Genomic DNA, 26,056 nt, shown 5'->3' on the forward strand with positions numbered 1-26,056 from the left:
AGCTGCGCAACTGTACGTGGCCTTCATTGCCTTATTTTGGCTGCAGGACTGCAGGCAGGCCATGCTAGCACCCGTACTCTCTGCTTACGCAACCATGTGCTTGTAATCCGGGCAGAATGTGGTTTGGCGTTGTCCCGCTGGAAAATGCAGGGATGTCCCTGGAAAAGACGATGTCTGGATGACAGCATATGTTGCTCCAAAATGTGTAGATATCTTTCTGCATTAACGGTGCCCTCACAGATGTGCAAGTTACCCATACCATGGGCACTGACACACCCCCATACCATGACAGACGTGGACCTGATGCTGATAACAGCTTGGATGGTCCTTTTCCTCTTTAGCCCGGAGAACACGATGGCTGTTTTGTCCAAAATCTATTTGAAATGTTGACTCGTCGGACCACAAAACACGATTCCACTGTGCTACTGTCCATCTCAGATGAGACCGAGCACAGAGAAGTCTGCGGCGGTTCTGGACAGTGTTGATGTACGGCTTCTGCTTTGCATAGTAAAGCTTTAGCTTGCATCTGTGGATGCAGCGGCGAATGGTGTTGACCGACAAAGGTTTACCAAAGTATTCCCGAGCCCATGTCAGGATATCCATTACAGACTCATGACGGTTTTTAAGACAGTAATGTCTGAGGGATCAGAGATCACGTGCATTCAGAAGTGGTTTTTGGCCTTGCACTTTACGCACCAAGATTTGATTCCTTGAATCTTTTAATTATGTTGTGCACTGTGGAAGGTGAAATGCCCAAAAACCCACCGATTTGTCTTTGCGGAATATTGTTCTCAAAGTGTTGGATTATTTGCTGATGCATCTGTTGGCAGATTGGCGAGCCTCGACCCATCCTTGCTCTTGAAGGACTAGGCCTTTATTGAAAAAGTTTGAAAAAGTACCTTAGCTAAGTTTGCGATACATTTGTTAGTTTCTTTTACCTGACTTGCATCTACAACTCTTACCAGTGTATGAACTTTGTGAACTTTCTAGTTTTTATGTAAAGGTGTTCCAAATTGAACTCCAAAACCCAGCCATCTGGAGCGAACCCATTTTCCCCTGCAAATTTTGGCTCAGATCAATGGCTCTTTTCAAGGACTAAAGCAGGTAAAGTTTGGATCATAGGAGATTGTCCTGGCACCTGTAGCAGAAAAGAATAACTAATCTAAATCAACTTTGGGTGTATGCCATAGTTAATGTTAACTGTTATCTCACTCAAGAGGTGAGTGCCCTTCCACTTCTCTGAGCTCATTCCACAAAAATTCCTATATGTGAATTTATAACAGCAAGAATTCATTCACTCATTGTGTTTTCTAACAGACACCTGTGCTTTGATTCATCACTTCAAAATGCTGTTCAGAGAAAGATAATATTATGGTGCAAAGTTACTGATTTCTTTCTAAATTTTCAATACCAAGGATAACTTGAAGTATTTGAAAATTGTGATACTTTGGCTTATGGTCAGCTCCCTAGCTCACATCTGATAGGATATTTTGTGTTTCTTTAAGCTCACATATACAGAATGTTGAGATGTAGCAAAAAGGTTTTCTTTGATGGAATGAACTGGAGCCAGTAACTTCCCCCAACCAAATACGACTGGGCACAAAAGTTGTATTCACTAATAGTTACTGATGTAGCCTGTTGATTCAGCCAAGGAGCTTGCCTGTTGCAGAAGCCTGACCCCTGAGCTGTTTTGGTATATGGTTTGAGGTCCAGGAAGGGAGATGCCTGAGGATATGCAGAGGCAAGCTACTTCTTTAATTTAGCTTCAGCATAAACCAAGTAGAAGTAGGTCTATCCGTGTACTTTGGCGACCTATATTGATATATTTATGTGTTTACACATAAATGACCCTTCCAAACTTAAGAAGAGCCCACATTTTCTGTTGTCATTACCCTGGACATTGGGGCCTATTCACCCAAAGAGTTCAGGTTTATTTTCAGTTAACCAGTAAGGGTTAGACACCACTCAGAGCACTGGGTAAATGTTTGCTCTTTTTTTTCTTTTGACAGCACAAAAAGAAATGAACGAGCCAGACCTGATTTTGATGTTGTCTTTTCAAGTAGTATTTAATATGAGGTTACATCATATCTTATTCTCTCTTTACAGTTTTATTGGGTTGTTTAGATAAAATATATTTTCTGAGCAAAGATTTTTTGTAGGTGTTGAACACTTTGAATGTGCGAGATTCTGTATAACCTGTTTAAAACAACTAAGCTATAACTCGCTTATTATGAAATTTTTCCCCTGCAACTTTTTTCCTCCTTGGGGCTGGGCAACGTTGCATCTTTTTCCCCTTGGGTGAAAGAAATTAGTCAATGTAATTTTTTTGCTTAAAGTTCCTTTTTAAGGAAGGATGAAAATGGCAGGTAATGATGACGAAGGTTTGCACACATTTCTAAACCAAATACACCTTTATACGCGGAGGGTGAAAGGTAGCAGTGTCTCAGACTGAATCCACGCTTTTTTCCGAAGGTGGTAGCGTCTTTTTTTAAAGTACGTTCATACCGGCTCCTTAAAAGTTTAGACTGGATGGCTGTCTTAGAAAACTGGACCCCTTCAGCTGAATCCCATATGTTTGTCTTGGCCAGGGATGGCTGTCTGCTTGGCTAGCCCTGATGCTGGGGATATTAAACTGATGGAACACAGGACTCTTGATCTCTTTTTTAAGGCTGCTATTTAGGTAATGCAAAGCTCTATCAAACCACCTGCTTTTGTCTGCTACATGAGGCAAACACCTTATTGGTCATATCTTTATACCAGCTGAGTTGACAACAGGGATATCCACATAATGTTATACATCTGTTAGTGAATTATTTATTGATAAGATACATTTTAGTTGGATGAGGAAGTGGTCAATGAAGTTATGAATTTACTAGCAGTAAATTTAAAGGCTTCATTGCTGCCTCTAGCTTGTTTTATAGTCATTTCTGCCGCATGTGCTCTCTTTGGCCAGTATATGGTATGTTAGGCATGTGTGGGTAGCTGTGAGCTCATCACTGTTTTGAAGTGGTTGCAAATGCCAACCATATTGAGTATGGTGTCTTTGCAGTCTTGTAAATATGGATGGAACCTGCACTAAAATAATTTTTTAAAGAAAGGTGTATGTGGATGTAGAAGACAAAAGGAACTCAGTTATTAATCATGACGGTGACCAGAGACATGCAGAAGAGGGGTGGGGGAGGGTCTTTGGGAGCTCGAGCGCCCCTCTCAAAATTAATTAATAAACAATTATATTATCTAAAAAGCATTTGAATTCAAATTAACATGAGAGAGTGCACAAAACAGTAGCAAAATGAATCACAAGAAAGTCTGAGAATTTTCCTATTTATTTGTCCGATTCGAGTCTGCAGTCAGATATATATATATATATATATATATATATATATATATATATATATATATATATATATATATATATATGTATATTATATAGTCAGTAAAGGCATGGTGCCAAACAGACAGAGACAGCAGAAAATGAAAGAAAAACTGAACAAGGCAGAAAAAGGGACAGCTTTCTTATCAACATGGGTGAAAAAGGTGAGCTAATATGAGACTGTTCCAAAGATAGTTGCAAAAAAGGCATCATATGTTTACAAAGCGCGATAGTTGGAGTGTTACCGGTGTTCTGTTCGGCCATACACCAATTACCCTTGCCCCCTGCAGCACTGCCTCCACTGTCGTTTTGGTTTTTTATATAAATAAAAACCATTTAGTTCAGTTGGAGAACGTTCACCGGATGCTACAATCTGAAAACGTCTGCTCCATTCAGCATGAGCTACAGAGTTGCAGCACAGAATAAAAATAAGAATTAACCCACTTTTCAAGATCGCAAATATAGTTATACTACATACATATAGTAAATTGCCCATAGTTAACTAATATGGTTAATTTAATCCTGTAGCCTAAGTGATATGAAAAAAACTGTGATATAAGATCATTAAAATCTCAGTTTATCTTTTTAAAATGAAATTTAGACAGCAAAAATGACAAACTTTGACAGTGAAAGGCCAGTTCAGCAAGCAGTGCAGCAGTTTTATGGAAATCAAAGTGCTGCTGCCAAATGTAAATTTAATTATGAAATTAATAGGTTTACTGACTTTTACAGTAAGTGGGTTTTACACATAGTGGGTGTGCCACTACATTTATTTCTTCAAATTTCTTTTACAGATTCTTTGAATTCATATCTCCACTAAAAGTTGCTGTTTTGTTGTAATTATTTCTATAAATGTAAAAATAAAATATCATTAGCTTATATTAGTAGTGTTATTCTCATATTCATTATTGTGACCACACACAGTCTGTTTACAGTGTCTACCAGAGTGATCAGAATATGTAGTTAAAGTTAGTAAAGTAGTTAAAGTAGTAAAATTAGCTATTTGGTGATATAGCCTTTTTTTTTTTTTAACATTTGAGCCCCTGACCCTGAGGAACTCTCTGCATGTCCGTGAAGGTGACTTATTTTAACCTACATCCCTCTGCTGAAAATGGGTTGTATGAAAGGAAAAATACTTATTATCTTTCTCTTTTAACAATTAATTTCCAAACTCACATGACACATACATCCACAGTCAAATGTTTAGACACACCTGCTGATAGACAGAATAATGAAATTATGTAAACATTAAAACTATGAAGTAACACAAATGGAGTTATTCAGTGACCAAGAAAATTGTTAAACAAATCAAAACTTTTCATATCTTACATTTTTAACATTATTCCTGATGAATCTCTGCATACCCTTGGCACAAGCTTGATGATGGAGCATAACACAGGAGACTTTCTTAAAGTTTATCAAAAGCTCCTCACTGCTTGTCCTAAATTAAATCTAGTTGTTTGTGTCAATCAGCTAAGTAACTCTAAACACCTGCAAAGGTTTCCTGGGCCTTTAATCTCTCAGTGTGGTTCAGTACACACAACTACAATCATGGGGAAGATGAAAGTAAATTTTGCATTTCATTTGGAAATCAAGGTTCCAGAGTCTGGAGGAAGAGTGGAGAGGCACAGAATCCAAGTTGCTTGAAGTCCAGTGTGAAGTTTCCACAGTCAGTGATGATTTGGGGTGCCAGGTCATCTGCTGGTGTTGGTCCAGTGTGTTTTCTCGAGAGTCGATGCAGCGTCTACCAGGAGATTTTAGAGCACTTCATACCTCCATCTGCTGACAAGCTTTATGGAGATGCTGATTTCCTTTTTCCAGCAGGACTTAGCTATTAACATACTTTTCAGAAGGTTGACATTTCTGTATTATAAATTCTTTATTCTAATGTTATGAGATACTGGATTTTTGATTTCCATGAGCTGTAAGCTGTAATCATCAAGATTAAAACAACAAAAAAAAAGGCTTGAAATATTTCACTTTATGTGTAATGAATCTAGAATATATGAAAGTTCAACTTTTTGAATTAACGTACGGAAAAAAATGTACTTTTCAATGATATTCTATTTTTTTGAGATGCACCTGGATATAATTCAATCTATTGTGTCCAAACATTTGTCTGGTAGTGCATATGCATCTAAATACCTTCACCTCTGATTCACAGTCTGATGTCTGTAAGGTTTTAAAAATGAGCCAGACATTAATTATAGTATTTGCTTTTCCAAACCCATCCAAACAGTAGCTGCAGACTTTCACAGCAAGGTATTATTACAGCAGTAGCGAAAATGTCTTTCTTCGATTTACCTAATTGGTTTGGTGGCAGACTCCTGAATAGACTGCCAGCATCATAGTTTGAACAATCCCAAAGTGATTTGCCCTTGTTCTCATAATATTAATAATACATAACCAAAGCACAGAACAGTGTAGATACACATTCTGACTACACAGTCTTAACTACAACCTTGGTGGTATACAGTATGAGCCTAGAATTATAATAAATGCCAGTGAGTAGTTCTAAATCCTGACATTTTATATGGAGCTAGAGGAATATCTGGTTTGCTAACAATCTTTCCATACAAATATCTGTTGAAAAATTTGGCATGGCTTGATTTTTGCATGTTCACAGGCAAAAAATGACATCTTAGCAAGTGAACTTATTTTAAATAGAGTCAAATGTATTATTATTAAACCTATTTCTAGACATTAATTGTATTTATTTATTTTTACTAATTTCTAACTTGAAATTGTTTTGTATTAGCAGATGTTTAGAAAGAAGGACACTTTGCAAATATAAATGGAATTTAATTTTAAGCTTGAAATGAGTAACGGCATCTAAGAACATGATAATAATCTTATCTTTGATTTGTAATTATCTCATAATAAGAAATATTAAAGATACATTTTCCCATATTAAATATATTTGACTTGCCAAATGGCATTTTTTGCACTCTAGGGGTTAAGGTTGGGGATATGGGATAGTTTATTACTGCTTTGTACATGTATTTCTCTCCAAATATTGTTGTGGATGCAAGAATTCATAGATTTCTTCTGCAATATACAGTAAATATTGCAAGAGTAAACAGTTCCATGTGGGACTTTATTGTCACATACTTCCTTCAGTATTTTTATTTGGATTTACCTTAGTGCTATCTATCCTTACAAATAGAAGCTTTTGCTTGGGGTCCTTTGTTTATGACCTTACTTTAGTTGAAAATGTCTTGTAAATAGTACTGTATATATGTCAGAGATAGCCACAAACGTGTTGCCTTTTTGTTAAGCTCACCTCATACTTCAGGATTTGAGATATATTGAAACAGCTAAAGCTCAGAGAAAGTTTTTGAATTTCAAGGCTAAAATTTTCTCATGCTTGGCATGTTATTGAAGGCATTTGAAGTGTGCAAATATTTCGTTTTGAGCATTGTCACGTTTTACAATCCGAGCATGCAACATACAATATTTTCATTAGGCAAATTAGAAGGGTGTAAGATTGTGGTTTTACATCTCTCTTTTTCTTATACTTTGTACACAATCTTTCTTTGCCTTTATCTCTCCCTACCTATCACAACACAATCACAAGTGTTAACAGGCCATCCTCACTCACCACATACTGACAACCCTGATCACCTAGCAATAAAAGACTCAAAATGCAAATTATAAATATAAAATGATTCCTTACCACCCCCTTTGTCAGATCTCAGCCGATTTCATAGATGGTCATTCCAAAAGACTCAGCTTTGTGATTCTTGATGTAGTTCATCGTGGATTTTGAGATGTTTTGGATCATTGTCAAGGCTGACTGTAGAAGTCAGCCTTTTCAGATTTAGTTTCTTGACTGATTGTGGCACATATATTTCCAGAATTTGCTGATATTTACTGCAATCCATTTTTCCATGAACCCATGGAATGTTTCCTGTGCCACTGTCATACATTCCTAAAGCTTAATAGATCCACTTCAAGAGTTCTGTATTTAATCTCTCAGGCCACAGCACTAGTTTCCAAAATGCCCATTTCTTATCTAGATACTGTTTTGCATACATCAGATTTCAATTTTGTTCTGAAGTCACAGGTAAGTTTTCCTTCTGATGACTCTTCTATGCAGATCATGTTTTTGCAAGCAACACTGCAGAGTAAAATGATGCACCGCCAATCCAGTGGTCAGCTAAACCTTCCTGCAGGACATACCTATCATTTAGGTGTTTGCTTTGTCTTTCTGCTCAGCATGACAGTTCAAACTAAACATTTTCTTGGTCTTGCCTTGCCAGGACTTGCCTTGACTTCCACAGCTCCCCTTACCTGTAATTTCTTACCTGATATTTCAGACAGTGGAAATTGTGAGCTGGAAAAGCTTTGATATCTTTTTATAGCCTTCCCCTGCATTGTAGGCATCAATTAGATTCATCTTCAGGTCCCCAGACAGCTGCTTATCGGAGCCCATGATTGTTGCGTTGTTGTTCTTGACCTGCCTAACAAATCCCAATGAGTCAATTATAATGTCATGAGTTAATTATAAAGTCTAACAAGGTAATTTAGTTCTAAGACTTCACAACTATTAGGGTGTCCAAACGTTTGCACATGCCACAGTTACTATTTTTAAGTCCATCAACTATAAAGTGCATTAAGATGCCTTAAGATTTGCAACAAAAAAATTGAATTTTAAAATAGTTTGACGTAGAAATTGTGTTTACTTCTTTTCAGTGCAAGATCTATATGTCATTTCACCTGAGGTGCCCAAACTTTTGCACCCCTGATTCTGAAGAGCACACATGAGAGCACTAAGAAGGCCAAGCCTCTGATGAGGAGAAGGTTGGAATCTGAGAGAGAGAGTGCGAGAGAGAGATATTCTTCTAGCACATTCCAGAGCACAGCTCTGAGAGGCTGGACTGTGTACATGAGTACATGAGGCCGGTTCTGGGGCTTGAGGCACCAACTAAAAGAGCTGATTTAAAGTGCAAGGAGGTCAATGCATGCACACACATTCTTACACACACAAACCGTCAAGTACGCACACATTGACACATACATACCCACTCTCCGAGCTTGAAACACACCTGAGAGGAACATTTGCAGACAATGTATAATAGTATATATAGTACGTTACATGACCAAACTGTCCTTTCAATATCAGTATTCAGCTTGATCAATGCACAGTAAATTATGATGCAAGCATGTGGAAAGGAATAAACAAAAATAGAATCTGTAATCATTTTATTACCTCCGCAAAAAGAGGCACTGGAGACAGGATGAATGCATTATCTGTAACGTTTGTGATAAAATGCAGAATACATTTAAAAAAAACATCATTAGTTTCAATATGAAATACTGGCACAAGATTTGGAGTGCCTGACTGTTGAAAGTCTCACCATATGATGGAAAAGTGAGAAAAGCTGGAAAGGAAGAGAGAGAGAAGAAAAAAAAAACCTACACTGCTTGTAAGAAGTAGCTCACGTTCACAAAAAAGTGAAGGTAAAATAGTCCTGAGTATTAATGACAAGTAAAATTGTTTCAGTTACTAAGATGCAATACTGTAGTACTATTCTATAAATCCTACAGAGCATATTATGGCTAATAACATAAAACAGTGCTTTACTTGCAAAGGGTTTTACTTCCACCTCATTTTCTAGGAATACAGGGTTAGTGCATATTGCTGGAGTAAAAAACACACAAGGTTAAAAACCAGTTAAAATTCACATTGTTTTCCAGATGCTGATCCTCAGGAGTGCAAGTTATCTGCCCAAACCACTGCATGTAGCTCATCCCTGTAGTAAAGCTGAATGCCATGTTTTTGCTTTTGTTCCCTAAAGGCTGGCATGATCCGTGCCGACTCTGATGAATACTTCATTGAGCCTCTGGAGCGTGGCACGCAGCAGCATGAGGAAAATGGACGAGTGCATGTGGTGTATAGAAGATCCGCCCTGCTGCAAACACCTTCAGACATCTCAGTTGACTACGAACCCCCCGGTGCGTGCCCACAATGTCAGATGCATGCTTTCTCTTTTTCTTTTTCTCAAAGCAATGTTAGGTAAAGGATAATGGAGGTTCATCTTGCCATGTCTTATTTTGTAACATATATTTCAAGCTTTATTCTTGAATTAGGTTTGTTAGCTTTTTACAACAGAACTGGTGATGTCTAACAATGATTTCACCTCATGTTGTGACAGTCATGTTCAATCAAGATGTGCAATACACCTGGGATGCTGACTTTCTGGGTCTTATCAATGCTGGCCCATTGCCAAGCACTCTGTTTTACGGGGACTTTGTGCTTCATTCAGTCATACAAACAACGCTTCTGCACACAGCCGGTCTCCTAAATTGCCTTTAATTTACCACCTTGCTCACCTAAAAAGCATTATATTTCGAGTGCAGGTGGGCACTTATGTTGGATGTGGCAGCTGGACTTGAGGAGTGAGGAAATGTGCACTTCACTGTAACCTCTTACAGTGGGTGAAATAAGTATTGAATGCTTTAAATAAATCGTATTTATTTAAAATAATTTAGCTGTGTGTATACAGGCCAGCACTCTGTAGTTTATAGCAATAAACTAGACAGCATCTTAATCAGTGTATTTCCTATTCAAAAACTTTCTGTGAAAAGGAGTATGATTTTACTAAACATATGGAAAGCTCAGGGCTGGCACTCTACACCACTTTACATTCACTATGGACAAACTCTTGTTTGGTGGTTGGGGTTGCTATAGCAAAGTGGTGGCGTGCCATTGTGCCATTGTTGCAAGCATCCAGGAATAAGAAATGATTACCCAGTCTGTTTTGGTTGCTTGGAAATTCTGGTCCTTTTTTACAGTCTTAAGAACAGCATTCTTTCTCACTGCCTTGCTAACCTTGTGTACTCCCACCACCATCAAACCATTGTGTATCCTAGGCTGTACTTTAGGGACCACCAGCCCAGAGCAGTTCATCCTTTTTTTATTTGGATTCAGTAAAAAAGCAGACACAATTTTTGCCCAGTCATTACATTCAGATAAGCAGTTCTCAATTAAGTGTTTTAAGCAGGGGTGTGAAACTTCATCTTTCAGTTAAACAAGTAATGATCAGTTCTGCACTGATACAATCCATTTCAAGTTCGATCCACTATGAATCAGTTCACAATTAATAGTTTTCCACCATGGGAATGTCTTCAGGACAGACTGCTTTTGCGGCTTTGCCAAAGACACCTTTCTGGTAACTTGACAAGCTGCATTTTTGTATACTCCTAGTACTTAGGGTTATTTGTGATCAATAACTCATGGTCAGGGAGGCCTCTCTATTGGTGGCAATGTGATTCATTACACTGCGTACTGTACATTCTACAAAACCTTCAACAGGACCTCTCTTGAACAACTCAAGCCTTTCAACAGTGGTAGAGAATGTGACCATTGAGTGTGCTGCAACACTGACTTGGCCTCAGCCCCTGGTAGCGTGTTGGCTGAGTACAGTAAGTCAGCAGACTAGTGAAAAGAGACTCTTAGATGTGCGTTATTTGAATGCCTTCCATGGAGGTTAAGTCAGGGCCGTTTCTTGACCTTGGGTTCTTTAAAGAAACACACCCCCAAAGCATATTAACAAAGGAAGGAATGCCGTAAGCACTAGGTAGCCAATTCCCTACGTATTTGCATAATGAAAACTGACGTTCATCATTAGTGAAATGATGGAGTGCTTTTTTTGCATAGCATATCTCTTATGAAGTAAAAGGTTAAATATAACATTTGAGAGGATGTTAAAATAAATTATTTCTATGCAGACTTTCATTAAACAGGATATACATTAATACGAATGTGTCAGTCCACTTAGCTTCCTGCATCATTAACAGAAGCCCTTTTCATTCATGTTTGTAAACAGTCGACAGCGTATGAGACCCAGTAATTTATCGGCTGCATGTGTAGTGAGTGAATGGCCTGATGTATTATGACCTTTGATGTATTTCTAAGAGCAGTGGAGGGTCAGTGATTAAGGTGGCAAGCTAGTGATTGCAAAATATGTGAGCTCAGATCCCAGGACCTTTAGATAACCACTGGGCCCTGATCCCCCTCCCATCATTTCGACTGTATGTCGGTTGGGATACAAAGTGTCTACCAAATGACTAAAGGTGAATATTCATGCACGGAAATGTCCATCTGGAGAGGAATGGTGCTGAGTCCTTCCATATATTCAGTGCTTCTTATGTGAGTTTGTGAACTGTATGTGAAAACAACGCATTTTCACCCTGTACTTAATTTAGTAATAATACACACCAGGACTGATCCTTTCTTAGTCTAGATAATTTGTCCCAGACTGCTTTATTCACTCACATCCTCTCATAGGTCAAGAGCAAATGATATCAGCAGAGTAACAGTTCCCATTTGATGTAATTTGGTGTAATTCACTGGTCATGCCTTGAGTAGAGATGCTTAACAAGAAGGAGCTACAGTTCCCAAGAATGACAGCATAGAATCAGCTACATACAGCACTGGAAATTACACATTTAACAACATGTTAGATTAGCAGCGAGCTTGGCGAATAGTGCAGATAGTTCAAGAAACCCTTGAGAATTCTTGTCTGCTACATACAGGGAAGCATACAGCTGTAGTGGTTGAGCAGATTTGTTCTTAGCCACAAAATGCCCTCGGAAGGGAAGATCCGGATTTGGTCATTGGAGGAAAAAAAGTGATTTATATTTGTCACATAGCTGTGTTAGGCTGAGCTAGGGCTGCCGAGCTGGGAGGAATTTGTTGAGCTGCCAAGAATGAAGAATGAGAAATATTCAAACTGATGACAAGTAAAGAAAATCAAAACAGTCTCATAAACTAGCAATCCTTTTTTTTACGGGCAGGTGAACATCTTTAGAAATGGCAGGTAGAGAGAGAACTGTGGACAAAGAGGACTTAATCCTGACTGCTACGACAGTGGCTGATATTAAGCTCCTTATCTATGTACACATTACACCTTCATTTTTCTGGTTTCACTTTTAAAACAGCTGAATGCATAGCAGATAGTAAAATAGTGACTGTGGCACTCCAGCTCTTAATCTGTAATCCATAGCATCAGGGTGCAGTGCGTTACCGCTCGGAGGGTTCGTTCAAAAATTTCTGTCAGGGCTAACGGTGAATGAAAGGTGGTGTTTATAGATAGTGTAGCAGCATTGGGTCTGATTTATCAAACTGAATATGTGCATATTTATTCATAAATTATTCACTGGCGCATTCACACAATAAATGTGCTAATCATGAAAATCCAGAAAATTGTTTGTATCCAAAGAGAATGCCTGCGTTTTTGTAACTTTGGTATAAGGATAGTATAAGAAGGAGAGCAAAATGAGACTCACCAATCTGAGTCTACCCTCGACTAATTGGCTTCAGATCGTATAATTTATGCGAGTTATTGAAATTTTATATGCACTGTCAAGTTTAAATAGCTTGTTTATTTCAATTACACGTATTAATGCAGCGAGAATTTTATAAAAACTTGTGCTTTCATGTCAATGATGGGAAATAAAATACAAAATGCATCTATAAATTAAAACAGAAGACTATTAGGAAAAAAGTACTGACACCCTAAATAAAGGAGGAAGAGTATGTCTATGGTAGCCGATAGGATGGGCATTTTGTTCATTTTGTCTACTTGGGTACTTGAAGTAATTACTCGAGCACTTGTCGAGTACTCGGGAGAACTACATTGTCGTCTATGTTCGTATGTAACACACGTCTTTTGCTTCTGCAATGCGTTTTGTTGTTTCAGTGTCTCACTTGTTCAATATTACAGGCTGTTATAATGTTGTTTGTTACAAAAAAGTACCAATAAACAGCATAATAAAAATACAAGCATGATATATTGTCATAATGTAAATACCTGCTGGTCAAAATCAATACATTATTCCAGAGAAAGCACGTCTCTCTGTTTTGCCCCCCAGTTACCATAATTATAGTAGTATTCATGCACTGCTGTTTGCATGGCTGACAGAAATGTGTAAAAGCAAAAGCGGGTGGCTTGATCAATGTTGTGCCACAGAGTTGCCATAACCGTCACGTTTTTTTTCAAAGTTGAAAATAGTTACTTTAAATAACCAGCCATAAACACTTGTAAAAAGCTGTTGTGAAAGAACTGCACAATCATCTTTTTAATAATCGATCATTGATGTCTCTTTAATCTACTTGGGTACCCGTGCCCATCTCTAGCAGCCGACACGCTGAAACGGCTGAAGATATAACACACTTATGAGGCACTCTTTTAGCCATCATTTTGCCATTTTCATCTCTCTGTGAGCTTGGCCTTTTATGGAGATTTGTGGCTAAATGCAAATCTGTGCTGTGAACATGCTTGGATTGGCATTTTTATTAACATGCACATGAAGAAATAGGGTGCGAAGAAAATTAGTGTTCGCAAAACGTTTGTGAAACCGGCAGGAATTTTTTGTCCTACGAAAACATTTACAAACTTACCATTATTAAAATATTGATAAATGAGGCCCATTGCATGTTTATTACTTTTTACTTTTTAGCATTGTTTGTTAAGAAATGTGTGTAAGACAAATAGTTAAACGTATTAAAGGATGAATGTGGCTAACAATCAACTGCATCTTGTGTTGTCTAGATCTTGTTAATTGTTGGCTAAACGGCAAAGTTAGTTTTAATTCACCATAGAAAGCCACAATAGAAGTAAAACAGAGGTTAAGGGTCAGGAACATCCTGTGGAATGCTACAGCCCTGGAATCCACTTAGTGACAAGTGAACAACTCAGGACAATCAGGCTTTTAGGGACTTTAGGGAATGACCAAGTAATGTCACACAATTAGGAAGTGAACCGTTGTGATGGCAAGGGACTTGATTGTGAATAATGGCATCACCTTAAGTCTTTACTATCCCTCATTATCATATTGGAACCAGCCTCTGACACATGAATCACATTAATGCATGTGAGCCAGAAAGAGGAAGAAAGATATGACCGTCAGCTTTTGTTGAAGCCCCATTATGGCTCAGTTACAAAAAAAAGGCAAGAGTTAAGAAAGCAGCAGAGTTTTATGAGCGTCATAAAACCTTCATCAACTTGTGCTGCTGTGTTTATTGAAGCTTTCTCAGAGATCCTTCTAAACAAAGAAGGACAGATTGCTGTCAAGTGCATTTAATGCTTATGGTAAATAAGAGCCATTCTTTTTGTGTTTAATAAATAAATAAAAAATAATTAACAACGACGTGAAAATCAAAAGCTTTCCTGAAGGTCACGCAGGAATCTCTGGCAGATTTGCTTAGTACTCATTGTAGAGAAAATGTTCCATGTCCTTCTTACTTATTAAATGTGACATGTTGGATTGTAGCCTTACTGCAAGTGGACCTTGAGATATTTTGCTCTCATAAATTGCTGGTACTATTTTATAGTTATGCAACCACAAAATGACCGGCATCTTGGGTGCACATATTGCAGCGTCTTAAAAGGCAGCCATAAGCCAATGTGTTACTTAACATCATAGAAAAAGCCTATGTTTTCCCTTTTTTTTATCCCCACAACCTTAGCTATGTGGATTAAAGAGTCTGTGAAGATAGCGATGGCCCAGGGGTCTGGTTTTCATGTGCCGTGACCTAATGCTGATCCCCAAGTTGGGGAAATAAAAGCCCTCCCTTCTATCCTTTCAAAGCGTCATTTGTGATCACATACACTATTGATGTCCAGTGAGACCAATGAGTGAGTGTGTATGTAGTGTACACTCTGTACAGTTCATGAAGGCACATGCTGCACTGTAAGCTCTGATAAACAGCCAGTGATTTTTGATGATACAAAATCCATTGGAAGGGCCTGCTTGTGGTGCCTTAGAGGAAGACCATGAGGATGATGCACGAATTCTCAAGCTTTAATTGGAACCACTAGTCACGCCAGCTTTAGCCAAGCATATGCTCACTGTCAGAATAACAGAGCGTGATTCCAAATATGAACGCCTTCAGTTTTCTGCTTTATACGTAAACCTAAGGCATCAACAAGGGAAAATTTTGTCCAATGTGTGATGTATTGGCATTCATCTAGCTAGAGTTTGCACTTATGCACTTAAATTAATTGTGTGCGAATCATCAATCATGAATTACACAGTCACTGTGCTTGCTATACTTTCCTACAAAAATTAGGTGTAATAACTGCCTGATAAATACTTTCCATGGAATATAGTTATAATCTCTATAGCTCTGGCCTGAAAAATAGAGACAACCTTGAGCATGTGTCATCACTTCAGTGTATCAGAGCAGGCCAGTTGAGCTATGAGCATTTGAGCATTTGTTCCATTGAATCACCTCACAGCCATGCCATCTGGCAGTGAAGCAGGAAGTGCTTTATTACCATACCACAATACTCTTCTTCTTCACTGTCGGTGCATGGGCTGTCAGTTTTAGATACACTGGTGATAAAAAGAGGCATTCCTAAAATTCCTAGTCCTGAGGACAATGGCATTGTCACTGCATATTATAGTCCTCAGATTGATCATTAGTAAAACTGGAGGATTGCATTATTTCTGATTTATTATCCATAAAGGCAAGATATTTTGTTCCTTATACGGTCACTGTACACTTTATTAGGAGCTCATGTACACCTGCTCATTCATGCAATTATCCAATCAGATAATCGTAGCAGCAGTGCCAAACAAAAGAATTCATGCAGATACAAGTCAAGAGCTTCAGTTAATGTTCACATCAATCATCAGAATGGGAAAAAAGCTATCTCAGTGACTTGTGGCATGGTTGTTAATGTCAGATGGGCTACAGTGGCTCAGGTGACATTTTTTTCATCTTTAACTGTCACAATTCTGTGAGCCTGTGCCTTTTTTTAATACTCAGATTCCTGTCCTTGGCTGACAGAATTGGAACCCAGTGCGGTCTTCCCAATCTGCCTCAAAATTTGATATATTACACATGATGCTTTTTTGCTCACCACGGTAGTAAAGAGTGGTTATCTGCATTACTATAGCCTTAATGTCAGCTTGAGCCAGACTGGCCATTCTTTGCTGACCTGTCTCATCCACAAAGCATTTCCATCCCCAAAACTGTCTCTCCCTGGATGTATTTTTTGCACCACTCTGTATGAACACTAGGGACTGTTGTGTGTGAAAATCTGAGGGGATCAACAGTTTCTGAAATGCTCAAACCAACCTGCCTGACACCAACAGCCATGCCATAGTCAAAGTCACTGAGATTATAGTTTTTCCTGAATTCTAATGTTTCATGTGAACATTAACTGAATTTTGGTGAACAAGAATCTGTATATCTTGTGATTTTTTTCACTGATTTAATCTGAAGGTTGGAAGGCTCTCACTGAAGTCTGAAGCTAAAGATAATGTCAGGCCATTTGTATGTGGTTTAGATTAGTGGTTAGTATGCTTTGATATAATACCTGCCAGTGTCTGTCAGGACGTTTGTTTTTTTCCAAGGCACCAGGATTTCCTCCGCATTTCCTTTTGATGCAGATCTCTATGTTGAAGCATAAGAAATTTCACATCCTCCCTGGAAATCGGAACCAGATTTCTCTTAATGCCAAATATCCTAAAGTGTTTTTTTTTTCAGGAATTTGTAGTAAAGATTTTGTTTGCTTTTTTAGTGAGGGCTTTTTTTTTGTAGAACACCTGGTTTGCTTTAGACAAAGCTCAATATTAAGACCTTGCTGCATTTCCATCAATAGGGCCACATCTGTTTTTGTTTTGAGAAGTGGAAGGTCTAGAAAATACCAAGCCTTTGTGTGTATGTGTGTGTGTGTGTGTGTGTGTGTGTGTGTGTGTGTGTGTGTGCACGCATTCTGTGGGAGCAGATATATTTGGCTAGTTATGGGGTCTTGTCAACCATGTGATCCCTGCAATACCTCAGGGCTCAAAAGAAGAAAACAATGGCACAACCTGCCATTTTTTCATTTATGTTGCTGTCCAGAAATGAAACAGCCTATCATCCTCTAGATGCTATAGAGCTCACTCGCTCATGCTTTTTTGGGCAGCATGTGAAAATCAGTTTTCTAAGCTTTCCACTGAAAACCCAGTGTCTTTTTATTGTACCCTACTTTAATTATACTGTACTTGCTTGTACTTTTGGTTTTGGAGCTCGCTGCCAGGTTGGCCTCAGACAGCTAAATCTAATGACTCCACTTTATAAAGCATAAGCAACACTGCATGAGGGTGGGTTTACCTTTCTCATCTCTTGACTCCACAAAATGATGTTGTCTAGTTTTATGGAGATTCAGTTGTCCCATCGCTGACAGCTTGAGTGGCTTTCAAAAAAAAGGACATCAAGTTTCCTGTCAGAGCCTGTGAGTAAATTTATGAAATGAGTGTGACAGGTGTCCCCAACTGCCAGTGCACTTCACAGTGCCAGATCTGATAGGATCCATCTACATGTCAATCTGTGGCAGGATTGGTATTTACGTCAGTATTTTTGTGTTGTATGTTTTTTTTTTTTTTTTTTACTCTTTCACATAATTATCATATGTGCACATTTTATGTGCTACATTGTCTGTTCCAGAATTGATCTCGTTGTTAAATATGGGTAAAAGGGTTATGAAAAAGTTCTTTGTGAATAATTAACTTAATGCATTTGCCCAACCTCACTTAGCCAGCATAGCAATACAGAGTCTTCTCCTATAATGTTTTGATGAGATTTGATAACGCAGAGCTTGTAATCTGAGATCACTCTGCAATATAGAATTCTTCCAGGGTGTTAGGCCAGTTCTTGTAGTTTCTTCTCTTCGCTTCACGCCACTGGTTTTCAGTGGGGTGTAGGTCAGAGGTCTGGGATGGTCATGTCTAAAGATTGATTCTATGATAACTGAAGCAGTTTTGTGTAAATGTGGATACCTAATTTGGATCATTGTCCTGCAGGAGGATCCCTGACACAGATTATTAGCACCATTGGTAAAAATGGATAAAGGTTGAGGTTAATTTGATTAATCTCACAATGAAAATATTAAAGTAAATTTCTTCAAAAAAAAATTAACATCCATTTTGGGTAACAACCTGAAGCAAACAACCATGTCCCTGTGACATTGTACTTGTGGACAAACATGCATAGCTTCCTCCATTCAGAAAAGTGACAACTCTTGTCATCAGCAGTCAGAAAGCACCAAAACACTTTCTGAATTATGCATAAAGGGCCACTGAACAGCTTTAGTGACCATAGCATCATGGGTCAAGCATTGACTCTGGCATGAAGAAAATAACAGAGAACACGAAAGCTCTGTGTAATACTGATCTATTTAATGGTCTGAGTTGAAACTGTGGGGTTGGTGTGAAAATGCTACTGTAATTTTGGTGTGTCCCTTGGGTGTGTACCTCTGATGTGAAAAGGCAGATCTTGAAGCACAGTGTTTAAATGCCAGAGATAAGTGTCAGAGATGAGTTTCTATTGAGTGTCAGTAGATGAGACTCTGTGAAGTAATCTTCATTGAGTTGGTGTGTTTATCTTAACAGGATTATTGTGGAGGTTTGCAAATGAGTTTTGGAGATCAGCATGTGGGCCTAAGCCTACAAAGCCTGAAAAAAGAAAAAGCTTTATAATGCACCTAATTCATGTAACCAAGGCACTAAATTAATGCCTCCAGCAAAACCCCCTATGGTTTCACTCCAACCTATGGAGATTACAGTTTGCCAACTCAGCTTGTTACATTAACAGTGGTGCATCTGCATGCTTATAAAGTGCTCCAGCAGCAAATGGTGCTGTAAACCGCTGCTTTTGCCTTCATTTCCCAGTGCCATGTCTTAAAAAGACGCCATGTAAACTGCCTCATACTGCATCTTTTACCTCCTCCTTTACTTTTTGTTAGCATACTGTTCAATGTTAATTGCTGATTGTAGTAGGCAGGAAAAACACCAAGCTTTGGCCTTCAAAGAGAGGCTTGTTAATCTGGGGTTTTATGTGCGGGAAGCCAATCAACCCCCATTTTCCAATGGTAAATAAAACAGCATGAACAAAATTAAATCCAGTCCCATATTGTTTAACTTTTTAACGTTTAGCTTGTTCTTCTTTTGACATCAGAAGTGATATACTGTATATTCATAAAAATTGCGTCCCAAATGGTACAGTGGAAGCAATTAGCTTGGATTTAAGCTCCATCCATCAATAAAATTATGAGTAAGCACATATTTTAAGACCAAACATTACTAGCGCGTGTGTGGGAGTGTGTCATTTTGATGCACCAGTGAAATCCAGCTACTTTCAGCACGTGCATGGTACATTTCTATCGCCGGGCACTCTGCCAATGCCATCTGCCATCAGTATTAATTTCTAGAAGCCAGTGTCGGCTGGCTGGGCATCTTTTCCATCTGTGTACTATCTTTACTTCTCTGTTGTGCCTGCCGAGAAACCCCCAAAGGAACAAGTTGCTGAACCAGAGCGGGCCAGGTTGCTTGAGCAGGGACACATGCACAAAGCACACTCACAGGCTGTGAGTCTTGAGTGCAGGGGGAAGTCCTGTGCTTCTTTGAAGTGGAACCTCAGAAATGATGTTTACTCTTTTGGGAGGCAAGCAGAGCAAGAATGCGTATATAATGATGGGATGCACGAGCGGAGGAATGTGCCTCACAGTCCCCACTCTGTAGAGTTAAAACCCAAACCACGAGCCACTCGAGATGTTTACCTTAGTGCCCATGCTCATGATGGACAGTGCCCTATAGACTGGTGAATTATGTGAAGCACTCACAGGGCTGATTTTTGTCATTCTTCGATACCATCCACTTATTTATATTCCAAAGAGAGGTTTATTTATCTGGGTGAATCAGAGAAAGTTGTCTCCTGAAGCAACTTGTAATTACCAAGATTTAACCTTTGTGACTCATCACATTTATTAATTTTTTTCGCAGAGCCAGAAATCAGTGTTCCAAAGGCACTAGACAACATTGCCAAACAAGTGAACCACACATCCAGGAGACGCAGACACGCCGGAGACGATGACTACAACATTGAGGTGCTTCTTGGCGTCGACGACTCTGTGGTGCGCTTTCATGGAAAGGAGCATGTACAGAACTACTTGCTCACCCTCATGAACATTGTGAGTATTGTCAAGTATGAAAGGCTTACAAAATAATAACCCCAATTCACCCTTGACCCCCTCCACACACACACAAAAATGAATAATTGTACTCCAACTACTCTATACAATAATTTCAATCTCAAGATTAAAAGGCGGTTGGTATTTCCCTCCTCACATGGAATTAGATTGTTCCTGTTTATAGATTGGCTTTATATGAAACATGTTTGTCTCAATTTAGTGGCAGTGATGTCAGTTAGTACAGTTAACCTATGTCCTTGAGTTCAGTTTAGTTGCTTTATGGTACTAAATATATTGTGTTTATTTACCGGGCTATAACAAGTTTTAAGCATTTTTTATAAGATGCAGTTGGGAAGCATGACAGAGGCTTGTCATTTAAAGCATAGAGCTTTCCCAAAAACAAAATTATAAACCACTCCATTCATCAAGGGGATGTAAGATTCTTTCAAAAATTATGTATTATTTGCAAAGACATACTCTGTGGTTTTGCTCCCAATGTGTTAAACAGATTTGCATTTACATAGCTTTCTGGAAAATAAGCTAATAATGTTGTTGAAGATAATTGACTTTGTTCTACTTGTTTGAACATGTCTTTTTCCAGTAGATGTCCCTCCTGTACTATGCACACATCTGTCTTTGAACCAAGGCATACCGTGGTGTTTAATGGGCTGTCCACTAATGACTTGCTGATCACATGCCAGCATGTACACCATGCTTATCATTCCAGGCTCATATTTTCTAGCACTTATCCTACTATCCTTTGTTATTCCTGTCATTTCTGAGAAAAACAAAAAGCAAAACTCCTATTGATTGTGGCAATAGGAGTCTCCTGCCGACCCTCCAACCCCTTTGTAAGGTACAGTGAAAATAGACCACTGCCAGGGTTTGATTGCTGAGTTTCTCAAAAATAAGCATTTTTACTAGGTCTCTAATAAGCCAGAATGGATTGATCCTTATTGCTTTAAGCTCTCATTTGAATTAGTTGACCACTGCATCTTCCACGCAACTGAGCTGACACAATTACAATCCACCTCACCAACATTACTGACAAAAGGAGAGGTGTAAAGAGACTGGCTTTCTTCTAATGTGTTTACTGGTATACAGGAACTGGTCATATAGTCATGTGAAAAAATAAGTACATCCAATGGAAAAATTTTTGACATATTTGGATAAACAAACTTTTGATCCTATTTGAAACAGTGCCTATTAATAAAGTTGATACACTGTACCAAATAATACATAAAATCGACATTTTGTTGTAATTTTCACAATTTAAATGAACAAAAAACCCAGATCAGTCAGAAAAAGTAAGTACACGCCTACATTTATCATACCTTCAAATCCATAAAATTAGAATCAGTTGTTCAAGATCAGGTGCCAATGATTAGAACTTGCTTAGGGAGTGCAGGTGGAACCTGTCTTATTTAAACCCCTCTCATATCTAGTGTCTGGTGTTCCCTTTTGTTATTGAGGTGTGTGGTGTCATCATACCAAGAGTTCTGTAAGGCCTTCAGAAAAAAGGTTGTGGATGCCTATGAGTTTGGAAAGGGATTTAAAAAGATCTCCAAATTATTTGAAATACATCATTCCATTGTAAGGAAAATCATCTACAAATGGTGCAGATTTCAAACAACTGTCCAGGACTGGCCGTCCCAACAAATTCAGCCCAAGAGCAAACCGTCTGATGCAAAAAGAAGTCTCCAAGACCCCAAACTTTCATCACAGGATCTGTTAGTAAGTCCTGCAACTGTTAATGTCAAAGTGCTTGCATCTACAATCAGAAAGAAATTGCACAAATTTGACCTGCATGGGCGGCGTGCCAGGAAAAGCCTTTGCTGTCTAAAAAGAATATTAAGGCAAGACTACAGTTTGCCAATGAGCATATAGGCAAAGACCAGGCCTTTTGAATAATGTGCTCTGGACAGACGAATTAAAGATAGAGTTGTTTTGGCAAAATTAACAACAGACATGCTTTTCTTGAGAAGCACCTCGTGGAAATGGTTTGGGGTTGCTTCGCTGCCTCAGGGACTGGACAGCTTGCATTCATTAATTCAACTATGAATTCTGCATTATATGAAGGAGTGCTTGAAGATTATTTGGACCTTTCAACAGGATAACGATCCTAGGCACACTAGCAAATCCACCAAGGAATGGCTCAAAAAGGAGAAATGGAGGGTTATGGAATGGCCTAGTCAAAGCCCGGATTTGAATCCCATTGAAATGTTGTGGGGGGATTTCGTTACAGGAGACAAAGTTCATTTTTACATTTAATTGCTAGGCTCAGCTTTAGTTTGACTGGTTAAATAATGTGTAGATATTGAGACTTTCTTTTTGCATAAGACAGATTTATATTTTACGGATTATGTCTAATTTTTTGCTCAGAGCAGAAACCACAGGTGATGGCTGATGGGTTGCATGCAGTCATAATAAATTATATATAATGCCATTAGTGCAAAATCTTTTGCTATAAATTTGATAAATACTTGGACACCTAAATTACTTTTAGCCTAATCAGCTGTGAAAACACAGGCTGAGCTGGTCAAGATGGTGGTTTGAATGTATGCAGCTGTTAAGTCAGCCTAATTTGGGAAAATAAATCCACAGTCAGGGTTACTCATCATTTATTTATTTACTTATCTGTAGTAATTGCTTTATCATGGTCAGCTTCATGGTGGGTGTGAGGTGAGAATGCACTCTGGATCAGATCGGATGCCATTCATCACAGGGCATCATGCACTCAGACATATTCATAATAGGGGCAATTTAGAGTAGGCGATCCACTTAGCCAGGCAGAGAACCAGGAGGAAACTGATGTGGATATGAGGTGAACAGGCAAAACACTGCAAAGATAGTACCTGAGCTCAGGATCAAACTGTGAGCTGTGAGGCAACAATGCTACCTACTGAGCCAACATGCCACCTAGGGACAGATTTTGCTTACACCCATTTTCTTGCTGCAGAGATCCATTTAGTTTGAATCGATTTTTGGTAACAGAAAAAACTGTAATTGTTTGTGTGACTTGATATGTTGCTTTGTCAGACAGTGATCATTTCTGTCAGGACACGTTTGATTGGTCAATGTTAAGCACATAACCAGCTATCTCACACCTCCTTAATCATCTCAGGAATTGGAGGTGTTGTTGAGGCTTTGTAATCATCTCTGTGCTGTTGTGTTATCAGTTCAGTTTTCCAGAGATGTGAGACTTATCATTGTCCCAGAGACTGCTCTGATATATGGCCTCATCCCTGCTGATTTGAGAGTAAAGTCCCCAATCACTTGTTTTGCACTTCTACTTGCTCTGATAATAACTGCCAGTCCTTTTTTCTGATGGCATGTTAACTACTTGTTGCTGCTGATGAATCTAATAACCAACAAAGTGGATACTCTAATATTTACTTTATTAGGAAAACCTGTACACCTGCACATGCCATTATGTGAGTCAGCCAGTCATGTGGCAACAGTGCAATGCATAAAATCATGCAGATACAGAGAGCTTCAATTAATGTTCACATTAAAGATGGGATTGGGGAAATATGCGGTCACAGTGACTTCAACTGTGGCATGGTATCTGATATCACAAAGCACAAGTCATCTCAGACAGACTATATGAACATGACAATGAATTTAGTGTACTCCATTGGCCTCCCCAATGACCAGACTGGAATCCAGTAGAGCACTTTTGGGATGTGGTAGAACAGGAGATTCTCATCATAAATCTGCTGCTGATGAGCTGGAGCAATTATCTGTTGCAATTATGTCAACACATTGTGAAATCCATGCCATGATGACTTGAGGCTGTTCTGAGAGCAAAGGAAGGTCCTACCTAGTATTAATATGGTTTTCCTAATAAAGTGGCCGGTGAGTGTAGTTTGGCTCATTTTGATAGCTATAGACTTGTTTTGTTCTCTAAAAGATGCATGTTTTGAAACATTGCAGCATGACCTCTGTCAGGGGTGTGCTGTACTGGTTGTATCATTTAATATAAAATTATAAGCTTTCTTTCCTCATCCTTGCTCTGTCCATCCATCCATCGTTTTTCCATACTGCTCATCCTACACAGGGTTGCGAGGGAGCTAGGAGGCTATTCCAGACAACACCAGAGGTATTTTAGCGCACACAGAGATAGCCACATGGAAAAGTACCTCATGCCCATGGTTAAATATGGTGGTGGCTCTTTAATGTTTTGGGGCTGTTTTTCTGCCAGAGGATATGGACGTTTTATTAGGATACGTGGCATCATGGACTATCAAATATTAACAGGTATTAAATGAAAACCTGACTGCCTCTACCAGAAAGATTAAAATGGGCCGTGGTTGGATCTTCTGGCATAACAATGATCCAAAGCATACATCAATTTCAGCACAAAAATTCTGACTTGTGGAATAGGTGCCTTAGAGGAGCCTTAGAGACTGTTCCAGGGGCCTTAGAGACTCTGTGCCTCCCGACTATGAGCAGCTTCATAGCTAAGTGAGGAAGGAAAAATAGCTGTGTTTAAAGGACCTCTGTATTACTTGCTCAACACTGGGGCCCTTTCATTATTAGTCTGTAGCCACACCTATAAACACCTCCTCCTACTTGTTCTCCCCTCCTTGTAGAGCACTGAAGATCTAAATCTGTTCCGTTCTTTTATGCCACGCTTTTTTATAGAGACCCTTCCTGGTACTGCATTATGTAAAGTAATAATGGCACTCCAGTGTAGTTAATTGTGTGTCAGCCCAGTTATTTTTTTTTTTAATGAGAAAATGCATCTATGGTCTTCTAACATTAGCTTTCACTCATTAACAACATTGACATTACTGGCTGAATTAGTCCTTTAAAGTAGAGCAGTCTTGAATAATCTAAAATTAGGTCACGTGTCTCCAAAATTACACTGTCATTTTTTTGCATTAGAAAATATATGATTCCTATGATTTGTTCCTGTAAAGTCACATCTGCTCATGGTAAAAAGAAGAATTTTACTTAGATGCATTTGAGAGTTTCCATATCTGCACAGAAGTTGTGTGACAGCCTTGGGCTGCAGTCTCTCAAATGGCCGTGCTGTCAGAAAGTGTGTCCTCATTTTAGTTGAATAGTCTTTCCAAGGTGGAGATCAAGTGTAGTCTAAATGAGCTGCTTAGACAGTGATTGCAGTGCGGGTTTCTATAAATTGATCAGATTGCTGCTAGGTCCATGCATGTTGTATACACTGTCATTTCTAAATGAAAATGGGAAACCGCCAAACATTTTTTAGAATTTTTTTTTTTCTGAAAATAAGAACAAAAATACACACAAAAATAAGACGTTCATTCAGTTTTTCAGTTCATTCAGTTGAATTCAAAAAGTGAAACTTTCAGATATTCTAGATTCGTTACACATAAAGTGTAATATTTCAAGCCTTTTTTTTAACCTAGATGATTATAGCTCATGGAAATAAAAAATCCAGGATCTCAAAATATTAGACTTTTAAATAGTGTTGTTTTTTTAACGAATGAAAAAAGGCTAAATATATCTGAATTACAATGACTGATTAGTCAAATAGAATCTTATACTTCAGGGTCAGCTACAGCCTACAGATAAATACTACAGCTAACAAAATAAATATTTATGCCAATTACTTGCAGTGATACTTGCTTTTTTGCATGCTTTTTTAAAATTCTTTGTACTTCAGCATAACTCCATACTTTGCCCGTGCCTACTCACGGCATCAACTGAAGAAGAAGAAGCAGGCTTTACTTGT

General features: G+C 38.6%; 1 protein-coding gene across 2 annotated transcripts in view; it reads left to right on the plus strand.

Moving 5' to 3' along the window:
- Window positions 1–26,056, plus strand: part of adamts3 (ADAM metallopeptidase with thrombospondin type 1 motif, 3) — a 79,280-nt gene that overhangs the window by 12,703 nt on the left and 40,521 nt on the right. For both annotated transcript variants that reach the window (XM_053653951.1, XM_053653950.1), the window contains exons 4-5: window positions 9,175–9,331; window positions 20,153–20,340. In XM_053653951.1, the coding sequence (XP_053509926.1) occupies window positions 9,175–9,331; window positions 20,153–20,340 (345 nt within the window). The remainder of the gene's footprint in view (window positions 1–9,174; window positions 9,332–20,152; window positions 20,341–26,056) is intronic.

This window comes from Ictalurus furcatus, chromosome 22, assembly GCF_023375685.1.
Source record: "Ictalurus furcatus strain D&B chromosome 22, Billie_1.0, whole genome shotgun sequence".
Taxonomy (NCBI): Eukaryota; Metazoa; Chordata; class Actinopteri; order Siluriformes; family Ictaluridae; genus Ictalurus; species Ictalurus furcatus.